We start from the raw sequence: 12,167 nt of genomic DNA on the forward strand, positions 1-12,167 counted from the left end.
CACCTTTCTAGTGGTCTTAACCGTCGCAAGAAACTGATTTACGTGCACTCAGCTGTGTAGTTTATCGATGTTCATTATGGCCTTTGATTTCTGGAAGCGATCGCTGTCCGGCGTTTTGACGCATGTGACCTAGAAAAACAAAGTGAATTTTCGGGGCCCCGCACCGTCACCTATGACCGCGTAATAATTGATCGACGTCGCTATTAGGTGAGGGTATAATGACGCATCAGTTGCGGACGGCGCCAATAATTTCGTAAATTAGCCGCGCGTCCCGTTTCATTTCCTAATAATTAAAGCGGACTGGGATCAGGTTGGGATTTTTCCATCTCGTTGGGCGTGTCGCGGCGCCGCGCTGGCAAATTACGCCGGCCGGCCGGCAGCGCTGCCGCTGCTAACGAGGCGCACCAGCCGGCGCGCGTAATCAGCTGGCCCGGCCGGGTGGGCGGGAGCTGGCTGGCTGTCTGGCTGGCTGGCTGGCGCCGTGACGCCGGCGCCGAGCTCCAGCCAGCTCCTGCCCGCCGCCGACAGGGCGCACGTGGCGCGCTACCAGAGCGACACAAACGTGTACAGCGAGTCGTGATTGTGGCCTAGTAATGCTCCCAGTGAACACACCACCATTTTAGTTTATAGTTAGCTTCAGTATACGTTGGCAGTTTATAGATTTTCTCACTTCTGTTGACTGACCGTAGGTCACTCTCTATTTAGTAACTGAACTCACAACACAAAAGGCCGGCCGGTGTGGCCGTGCGGTTCTAGGCGCTTCAGTCTAGAACCGCGTGACCACTACGGTCGCAGGTTCGAATCCTGCCTCAGGTGCGGATGTGTGTGATATCCTTAGGTTACTTAGGTTTAATTAGTTCTAAGTTCTAGGCGACTGATGACCTCAGACGTTGAGTCGCATAGTGTCAGAGCCATTTGAACCATTTTGAACCACAACACAAAATGTTACACTGAGTGTAGTATCGCGTACAAAAAGTATAATAGGGCAGCGCAATGGCGGAGTTGTCATTTGTACTCAAGTGATTCATTTGGAAAGGTGATTACGGGCGCATGACAGGAGTTATCAGACTTTGGAATGGTAGTTGATTATAGACGATGGGTCTTTCCATTTTGGAAATCCACGGGGACTTCAATATTCTGAGATGTACAACGTCAAGATGTTGTCGAGAATACCAATTTTCAAGCATTACCTCTCACTACAGAAAATGCAGTGGTCGATGAACTTCACTTAACAACCGAGAGCAGCGGCGTTTGCGTAGAGTTGTCAGTACCAACAGACAAGCAACACTGCATGATGTACTCGTATAAATTAATGTGGAACGTACGACGAACGTATCGGTTAGGATAGTAAGGCGGAATTTGCCGTTGATGGGCTATGGCAGCAGACGATCGACTCGAGTGCCCGTGTTAACAGCACGATATCGTCTGCAGCGCCCCTCTTGGGGTCGTGAACTGGAAAACCATGGCCTGGTGCCGATTCCAGTTGTTAAAGAGCTGATGATAGAGTTCGAGAGTGCCACAGACCCCACGACGCCAAGAAATCAATTTGTCAATAAGGCATTCTCTAAGTTAGTCGTGGCTGTGTAATCGTGTAGGCTGTGTTTACATGCAATATTTACATGCAACGGACTAGGTCATCTGGTAAAAATAAACGGATCATTGATTGGGAATGGTTACTTTCTGCTACCAGGAGATCATTTACTGCCATTCATTTACTTCATGTTGTCACACGACGACTGAATTCTTATGGATGACAATGCATCGTGTTACAGGCCACAATGGTTCACGATAGCTTTGAAGAACATTCTGGACAGTTCGAGTGACTGATTTGGCCATCCAGATCGCCGTCCTGAAATCCATCGAATATTTATGGGACATAACCAAGAGGTAAGTTCGTGCACAAAAGTGTTGCACCACCGATACTTTTACAATTAGAGATGGCTAAGGAGGCAGCATGGCTCAATATTTCTGCTGGGGGCTCCCAAAGACTGGTTGAATCCATGCCACTTCGCGTTGCTGCACTACGATGGGTAAAACGAGGTCCGGCACCATATTACGAGGTATCACATGACTTTTGTCACCTCAGTGTAGACACCCTGTCAAAAAATCTAAATCGTTGCTTTCGAGCGCTGTGGATAGCGCAGAACTAGATACCAGGCCGCCATAGCACCTCCTACCACAAACGTATATCGTAGTAGTGCAGTTTAATGTCTGTGTCACTCTTTTCTTTGGAGTCAACTGTGAGATGCGTCTTCTTGGAGACGAGGCAGAACAACAGAAAGGAGGTATCGTGTTAGAACATGCCCGTGTCCACACAACGAATTACCGTACATGATTTGTTGGTACACCAATGCGAACTGCCCAGTCAGACTACATGGAATGGTGTATCAATGGTAAGACACGTAACACAGCGTAAGACTTGTGTTCATAAAAAATATACTAACCAACAGTTAACAGAGACAAGTGTTACACCTTGTCGGTAACAATAATTTTGGAATCCGACATGAATTGCTGCTGTCAGTAAACGCACATCCACCTGAAACAGTTTCCGAGCACTTATTGCAGGGGAGAGTCCATGAACATTTCTAAGCTATAAATCTTCAATGCAGAACTTGATGGTAACCAACAATAAGAGTATAGCGCACATCTACATCTACATAAATACTCCGCAAGCCACTGCACGGCCCATAGCGGATGGTATGTTGTAGCACTACAAGTCATTTCCTAAACATAGCGAGGGGGAAATGACAGTCTATATTCCTCGGTAAGAGCACTAAGTTGTCTTATCTTGGTGGTCCCTACGCGAAATATACTTTGGCGGCAGTGAAATCGTTCTGCAGTCAACTACAAATGTCGATTCTTTACATTTTCTCAATGGTGTTTCATAAAAAGAATGTCGCCTTCGCTCTATAATTTCCTATCTGAGTTCACGAAACACCTCCATAATACTCACATGTTGACTGAACCTACTGGTAACAAACCTAGCAGCCCATATCTAAATTGACTCCATATCTTCCTTTAGTTGTATCTACTATGGGGTCGTACACAATCTTGCAGTAATTAAATTTAAATTATCTACAATAATGATAGAAGCTCAAGAAATGAATTAAGATTTGTGCCATGGCTGGGACCAGAACTTGGATCTCCTTGCTTACTAGACAGGTGTGCTGTACGCGATCTTTATTATAGATGCATCACACTTTCCTAAAATGTCCTAATAAACCGACGTCGATCATTCGCCTTACCTACTACTGTCCTTACGTTGCATTTCATATCGCTTTAAAACATTCCTCCTCGTGTTTAATAGAAATCATCGTGTCAAACAGCAGTACTCTACTAATGCTGTACTTGAATACTGCAGGTTCGTTTTTCACATTCATCTGCATTAACGTACATTTGTAGCTCTATGGTTCGCGATTTTACTTCTCTCAAAGGATGAAAAGCGTCGAGTGCATCGACAGCATAATATCATGTTTAATGCTCTGGTGTTGAGGGTGTTCTTCAGACCAAAGATGTTTTTGTGATGTTTTGAGAGTATTTTTCACGCCGTGGCTTCAGTCCATTCTCGAAAGTTAGCGAGAACATGAAACAGGCTATCTGCTTCAACATTGTGAATGAACAGGTGCTGCCGTTTCTGCTGTACTTTAATGATGAGTAGGGTGCGAACAGCACCAGCTTTTCACGATAATAACAGCGATGTCCAAAGAGCTGCACACATACTTTCCTCGTTTCATGACGTCCAGACATGCAGCTGCACTTCGGCTGGTCCACTTAATCAATTGCTCTTGATCCCACATAACATGTCTGCGATTATTTGAAACTATGGGTGATTCACAATCAGCATTATTGCAAGTTGGCACCACAACGGGACCGAATCATCAAAGTGTATCTACAGCCGCATACCTGAAGAAACCTATGGACTCATCTTCAACGTATTGAGCCCATTATCATTGTTAATTCTGGAGGTCAATAACTGTATGTCCAGTGTTGTCAACTACTACTGATGTGCGTCGTCATTTTGTTAATGTTGGGGTTGAAGTTGTATAGACATAGTAGACGTATAAAATGATACGTTTTCGCTTTTTGCCCAGTGCGTGTTCTGTACCTGTGACGGGGTGGGGAAGACGTTGAGCGCTAGAAACACACTCAGTCTGACAGATGCGCAAGGCCAACGAATGTAATTCCTCTTTCTGCCACGCAAGGCAGTGACGGGTATTCTCTCCGGTACAATTACCGTAGTCATTTTTGTCTATTATTGAAGATTTTGTTACAAGTCCGAATATAACATGCGTTTTTAAACGTTTTTGTATACAGATGGTATCTGTGTATGTACGTTTGCTTTATTACACAGGCCAACGATGGAAAAACTTTCTTGCTGAAAACAGCTTATTCTTGTGTTTTTTAGGATGGGAATTCCAAATATGATACTTAAAAAACTGTATCACCCGCTGTGTATTCACATTTTACAGTTAAATTGATTAAATTAAGCGATTTTTTAAAGAATTTAATAGCTTTTATATAGTTAAAATAATTTAAAAAGGAGATGTAATGAATGTAGATGACGTTGGTAGCTCTGATGAAAAACATTTGCTCGCAAAAAAGGTCGATCTGTTTTTGTGTTAACAGATAGTGTTTTGTTTACTGTCAACTTAACCTCACTTTCCTGTTTAGTGTGCATGTGCTCAGTACAATGTCTAATCGAGGTTGTAAAAACTCTACTGACAGTTTCTGTTATATTTGTGCTGAATTTGTTATTAAAAATCATCAAAGAAAAATTACAGATTTTGTGAGAAAGGTTTTTCTATCATATTTTGGATCTAAACTTGGTGATCAACATAAATCTTGGGCGCCATATAGGGTATTTTATGTGTGTGTTGAAAATCTGAGAAAATGGTCCAAAAAGGAGAAACAAGCCTTTGATTTGCTGTTCCCATGATATAGAGGAAGCCAAGAAATCATTCCGATGATTGCTACTTTTGCAGTGTTGATATTAATGGTCATAATTCGAAAAACAAGAAGATAATAAGCTACCCTAACCTTCCTTCCGCCAGCCGAGCAGTAGGGCATGCTGTAGATTTGCCGGTTCCGGAACCAACAGATGATTTAAATTATTTTCCAGCAGAAGTATTTTCTGATGTACAATTTGATTTACATGAACCGGATGATGATGACTTCCATTGTAATACAGAAAGTCTAGAGTCCAAATTATTTACTCAGACCGAGCTTAACGATTCTGTTAGGGATCTGGGCTTAACGAAAGAAAAAGCTAAATTGCTTGGCTCTAGATCGAAAGAAAAGAACTTATTGGCAGTTGGAACGAGCATAAACATGTATAGAAAGAGACAGCAGCAATTTTCAAAGTTTTTTTCAACAAGAACGTGATTTAGTGTGCTGCTGTTGGCCCCAAGTAGCTGAGTGGTCAGTGCGACAGAATTTCAGTCCTACCGGCCTGGGTTCGATTCCCGGCTGGGTCGGAGATTTTCTCCGATTACGAACTGGGTGTTGTGTTGTCCTAATAATCATCATTTCATCCCCATCGAAGTCGCCGTAGTGGCATCAAGTAGAAAGAATTGCACATGGCTGACGGTCCACCTGATGGGAAGCCCTAGTCACTCGACATTTACATTTAATGTAATGCTCAGACATTCCCAGTCTGATGAACGAGTTTTGTATTGAATACAAAAAGGAAGACTGGAGGCTGTTTATTGATTCATCCAAAGCTAGTTTAGAGGCTGTTTTATTACACAACGGTAACATGTATGCATCTATACATGTTAACATTCTGTATGTATGAAGGAAAGTTATGAAAACCTATAAATAGTGCTAAATAAAATAGGCTATTCTGCTCATGGTTGGATGATATGTGACGATCTAAAAGAAACATGCATGCTCCTTGGTCAGCAAGTTGGCTTTACCAAATTTCCACATTTCTTGTGTGAATGGGACAGTAGGGCTAGGGATCAACACTGGTGCAGAAAGAACTGGCATGTGAGAGAGTCTTTATAACCTGGTGAGAAGAACATTCTTCGCAAATCCTTGTCGATCTATAAAACGCACTTCTACCACCTCTATGTATAAAGTTAGGCCAAATAAAACAGCTGGTAACGGCTTTGCCTAAAGAGGGACCATGTTTTAAGTATCTCTGCCAAAGGTTTCCACACCTTTCGGAAGCTAAACTAAAAGAAGACCTTTTTGTCGGACCTGACATTAGAAAATTGATGTTTGATGTTAACTTTGAATCCACGATGACCTTAAATGAGAAAGAAGCATGAGTATCATTCAAGCAAGTCGTTACAAAGTTCTCAGGACATGAGATAGACTCAGAATATGTTTCTGTTATAGTTATAATGTTAAAGAAGCTTAAAACTTCAGAATGCTTAATGAGCCTGAGCAGTCACGTTGATTACTTCCCAGACATTATGGGAGACGTTAGTGAGGAGCAAGGAGGGCGTTTTTACCACTGACATGAAAGTGATGGATAAACGCTACCAAGGCCGCTGGAACACCAACATGACGGCGGACTGCTGTTGGTCACTTCACCGAGAAGATCAGCAAGCGAGTCATCGAAGAAAAAGCTACAAAAGAAGCTTCAAAGAAAAAAAGAGAAAGAAAATACAAACGAATTCCAGCTGACAAGTGAAACCTCTATTAATACATATCATTGTTTTAAGCAGCTTACTGTAAATACAAGCCATGCTTATTTTGTAACAAGGCGTTTCACTAATTTGCCCATTTACCGTGTAGCATAGGACTTTTATACTATATAGTAAAAAGAATATTGCTCAAAAACTACTGGTGATACGAGAAAACTGAAGCTAGATTTTGATTCAGCTCATAAAAATCTATAAAGATCAGCTACAAAAGTAAAAAAAAGTGTTTCAAAAAAAAGATTTTTCGTTGGCCTGCGATATCTGTAGAATCAGATGTAAAATTCTCCTTGCTGTCATGCTTAAGAAGAAAGGGCTGGTAGGTTAAAATTAATCCTTGCAACTTTATCGAGAAGAAAGAAACAACTGAGGACAGGTAGCACTATACAATTGAAAGTCGTTGTCCAGAGAAAGAATAAGTGTTGTTTCCTTGCGAATCTCGGTCGTCGGCTTTTCGTGTTTGGAAATTACAGAATGAAAAATTAATTTAAAGTCAAGAAAAAGACAGTAATAAGCGCATTTGATCCGGAGGGACGATTTGAAGAACTAATTAGAATGAAACAGTTCTCTGAAGGTTATCGCAGAGCTAATGAAGTATTACTCATTTACATAATGAGTCATTAAATTCTACAACGAAGCATTGAGCTACTGAAGCTTCGACAGAGAACAGGAGAAAGGCGAATGGAACGAGACAGAAGAACTAATATATACAAATTATTTATCAATAGAGGAAAAGCAGAAGATTAACACAAAGAATGAAGAATTCAAGACATTGGAATAAAAATAACTGTATGGGTTCACTCAAAGAAGTACACCGAACAATAGCAGTGATTGTATATGGAGAAGAAACGCTTAATGTTTTGACGGAGAGTGATGGAGAGATGGTAAACTACAGCGGACGAGTGGACTGTGTAAACGAAGAGTCTATTACGCAATCTTTATGCTAGAGAAAGAGATCTTGAACGGAGTAGTCATTATCAGATAATTTATTGTAAGGACAAAGTACACGCTAGCTTAAAAGTGCAAGTTTACAACAAGTTGGTGCCAATCAAATGAATTATTATGTGAGCGACCATCATCCTGATTATAAACTGGTGTATTCATGAATGAACCTAGCAAATTCCATTTAAATAACCTTTCTGAGGCAATTATAGGAGTTTCAATAGCAGAACAGTGTAGCGAAGCTGCAGTTTGGGACGTTAAATTATTCAGGTACATTAGTTCACTTGCGAAATTTTAGCAACTTCCAGTTAGAGCGAAACATCTACCGTGCTGGGGTAAGAGATCTTCTTCCATCAGCGCCACTATTGGAGTCACGGATAAGAGGACAAACCCGTGCATCTTTGATGACGCCACTTTTAAAACCAAAGAAAATCCCTCTGAAACTTGTTGACAGAACAAAATCGTTCTCTTTAGTGCATCATAGTGAAAGTTAAATATTTCTCGCTGTCGCATAGTTTACATTGTGGCTTAACTCAAGTAAGAAAAATCTGTTTGCTCGACTATTGAAAGACGTATGCTACACGCTATGAGATGCACTATTTAATTGTCGATAATTACTTTCTGATTTATACCTCGTCGTTAGTGGCATCACTCCTTACTATTTAAAGACATCTCTCATACACCATGAGCTTCATTATTTTATTTGCCAAAACCGGTTTTCAGGTTTATAACTCATCATCAGTGACATCTGATACTGAGGAACAAACAACTGTATGAGTATAGATTTATATGGAATGGTAAATATACGTATGTAGAAGTAACATAAGTCTGCTTACATAATGTAGTTCCTTTCCAATGACGTGAAGTCAATTAATACGACAGGATGTGAAATATGTCCTGCAACATAGTACACAGTTTTCAATGTCAATAAACTTTATGAACAGTCGTAAACTTTAAGATATTTTATTTTATTCTGAAAAGAACCAGTTCCGGCAATTCATTTTGCCATCTTCAGGCCCCCACACGCTTTTCTCAAATCAACGAACTTATCGTATGGCGCCATAAAACTGGATATCGTGCGTTCAAATCGTTATGCAGATGCTTTATACGAAGACGTGAGTTGGTTTGCTGTTCCTTCATTGTAATTTTATTTGAAAGTGGTTCGTCAGTTGTCATAATCTCTGTTCTTCAAATGATACTCTAAGGCCGATTTTCTGCGCTATTTCTTAGAGCGATTTAACTTATTGCCTGGTTCCTTGAACATTATTGGCCAAAAGGGCAAAATCGTCAGCAACTCACAACCAGGATGAAATATTCACTCCGCAGCGGAATGAGAGCTGATATCAAACTACCTGGCAAACTAAAACTGGTCGCCGGACCGCGACTCGAATTCGCCCGCGAAAGGAAAAACTCCCGAGTTTGAGTCTCAGTCCGGCATACAGTTTTAATCTGCTTCCAATTCTTATGTCCTCTGTGTTATCTTTGTAACATTATGCATTTCAATGTGCAGTTGAACAGTGGTGGTGATAGGCACTTTGTCTTATTCCTCTTTTTATGGGGAGTATTTCATAAATTCCGCATCTATACTTCACCTTCAGTCTGGTGTTGATTAGAGTAAGTTTCTTTTGTTTCATTAGTTTTGTACAGAGTACCAGATTCCACAATATTTTTAATACTGGCGGTCTGTGGAGACAGCCATAACCCATCTTGAAATCTACAAATGCTATTGCCAGAGGTTTGTTCCGTTTCCTGTAATATGCCATAGTTAATTCTAAATTATGATGTGCTTTGCACAAATTCGTCATGGTCTGAAATCTGCCTAGCATTTCCTTAACACCTGTTGTAGTTGTTCCTTGTCCCATATAGGATATTGGATAAAATCTTGTGTATGCGTTTGTGGAGAGAGATTCCTCTGGAGTTGCCCAGCTTGTTTTTATCCCCCTTCTTGTGGAGTGGGCTGATGGTGGCCATGGCCTAATGTTCAGGAAATTTCCTAGTATCCAAATGATTGTGAGAATCTTGTATAATGATTTCTTAACCTTGTCACTTGAATATTTCCACATTTTAACAAAAAACTGATTTTTTCGGCATGCCTGCTAATTTTTCGTCCCTCTTTATACTTCTTGTAAAGTTGGAGGGCCTGGTTTGTTAGGATTGGTTTATATTTGGATACTTACGTTCATTTGCTAAAGTTATTTGGGTTCTTCATAGTTCGAATGTTTGTTAAATGCTTTCGTTGCGATTTCAGAATTTCCTTTGTCACTGCATGCCGTTCTTCCATATTCATTTTCAGTGTTAGGGTACGGGCTCATAATTTGTTGTTGCTTTCCAAAGATTTTTTAGTATTTCCTCGAATTGGTTTTGTGGTGATTATATTCTATAGAGTTTATTATGCCTTTATGGAATGCCCTCTTTATTCTCCTAATGTTTTGTTTAAATTTTTTCCTTGGTTTTAGAGGTCGCTGGCATTTTCTTTATGTGTTTGAAACTTTAATCATGCTTGGTATCTGTCCTTTTGAAATTCGTCTTATTCTGGTGCTCACAATGCATGTTTTCTTCGCGGTATCAAGGAACTATATTCTCAGCTGGTTTCTTGAGAGGTAGTACCAGTTCTTCTCGACCATTTGTTAATTTAATGGTTTGTGTTGTTTGTTGGTATTTGTCATTTGTTATTGGGTGATGTGGGTATACTTCCCTTTTGTTTTATTATTTTTTCCAATTTTTTCTCTCTAATGAAATGAATTTAAATTTACTTTCAGAAAGTATCGTTCTGACTCATTGTCTCCTCCTCTCTATTCTTTAACATTGTAGATTTCCTTACGAGGATTTTTGTCTATACATCCACGCTCTAGCTGCCACTTCCCCTTCCTCCAGTGTGGATGTTTCAGTGTTTTACGTTTATCTGGCTTCCTCTTTAAGGATGTTAATTTAATTATAGGGTTGTGTTTTTTGCAGAATGCTACAAGACTTTGGCCATTCTTGTTTGTAAATTTATTTGGCCTTCATTTTCCAATTACATCTTTACTTACATTCCCTTTCCCAGTTGGATGTTGAAGTCTCCCAATAAGATTTCTACATTCCTTTTATTTATACCATTCACACTTTGTTCGCGAGAGAACCAAAATTTATTTATCTCCTCCTTTGTTTTTGTTAGAAACTATGTTTTCTTTTGTAGGAGGATGAACGTTTACTGTTGAGTAAGTTTCTTTCATTATTTTACACGTAAGAGTTGCAATTCTTGGTGATATAGCTTGAAAATTAGTTACTGAATCTGTTATTTTTCAGTTCAATATAAATCCTGCTCCCAATTGGGGACGTTACTTCAGGACCCTATCTCTTGGTTTTCCATCATACATTCTGTATTCCCGTTATTTCTTGGAGTCACGCTATTAAATTTTTTGTTTACGTAATTCACCTGCGTAATTCTTGAGATTTCCGGTCTTAAGTAGTAAGTTTCTGTTGTGTTTTGCTATATAATTTATTTGCTTAAGTGCAAACTTCTTTTTGTGTGTTGATGTGCTTTGGTTACTGCAATCACTGCGATTCGTTGCTGTATCGTAGGTGGCCACCCACCTCATTCGATGTAGCCTTTACCTGCCTTTTTGAGCCTGAGTATAGTATTCTTTACCTAAAAGACCTTTATGTATTTGACTTGGCTGGAGCAACCTCCGATAAACAACTACTGTTAACAGTAGACGGTGTATTTTGTCTGCGAGAGATACATGTCACTGAAGTCCGCCGGAAAGCCGGTGAAGATCTCCCTATCCGCCACCTGGGTCACTGAGACGCGCCTCCTCAGAGCATCTCTCCTCCTTCAACAACAGGGTAGTAGATTCATTGATATACACCCGATAAATCGAATAATGTGCTAATCTAATTTGGACTCGCTCTCTTGTTTGGACATGTAATATTTGGTTTGGAAAATCATTTTTCTTGTCATGAGAAACAATCTGGTGCTTTTTCATCGAGGGCGGGCGTCGTATTTAAGACACGATGAGTAAGAATTACTGGGATGCCTCCAGCTCTACGGAATTGCAAATACCTGCAGAACCACCAGGGAAAATGAGCTTGACGGGACATAAGAGACACCCTTTGTATGTGTGTGTTCAAGAATACCTTGAAGCTGACGATATCGTCTTTACCAAAGCGTCGTACAATGGGACTACTAGAAACTGGACGTCTCTTCTGCGATACTGCATACAGACTTGGCATGAATGTGGCCACTGAACATGATTGGTGACGAGAACGTAACTTCACGAGGAGACCGAGCTACGGACGCTCACGTGCCATTACCGAATGGAAAGACCGTCGTGTTCGGCGTTAGACTCATTGCATCGTACTGCGTCTTCAGCAACAATTTGAGCATTATTTGGCACCACAGTGACACTATGAACTGTTATAAATCGGTTAATTCAAGGACGCCCTGTAGCGTACATGATACTGACCCCAAACAACCACAATTTGTGACATCTTGGTGTCAAGCGAGAGCTCATTATAGAGCATGTTAGAACTCTGTGATATTTTCTGATGAAATCTGGCTCTGCTTCGATGCCAGTGATGATCGAGCTTTGATTAGAA

At 40.5% G+C, this 12,167-nt stretch overlaps 1 protein-coding gene across 1 annotated transcript in view; it reads right to left on the reverse strand.

The window, feature by feature from the left end:
- Nucleotides 1-360: 360 nt before the first annotated feature.
- Nucleotides 361-12,167, reverse strand: part of LOC126419908 (uncharacterized) — a 62,036-nt gene continuing 50,229 nt past the window's right edge. Inside the window, exon 5 of the mRNA XM_050087227.1 lies at nucleotides 361-543. Within this exon, the coding sequence (XP_049943184.1) occupies nucleotides 361-543 (183 nt within the window). The remainder of the gene's footprint in view (nucleotides 544-12,167) is intronic.

Source organism: Schistocerca serialis, chromosome 1, assembly GCF_023864345.2.
Source record: "Schistocerca serialis cubense isolate TAMUIC-IGC-003099 chromosome 1, iqSchSeri2.2, whole genome shotgun sequence".
NCBI lineage: Eukaryota > Metazoa > Arthropoda > Insecta > Orthoptera > Acrididae > Schistocerca > Schistocerca serialis.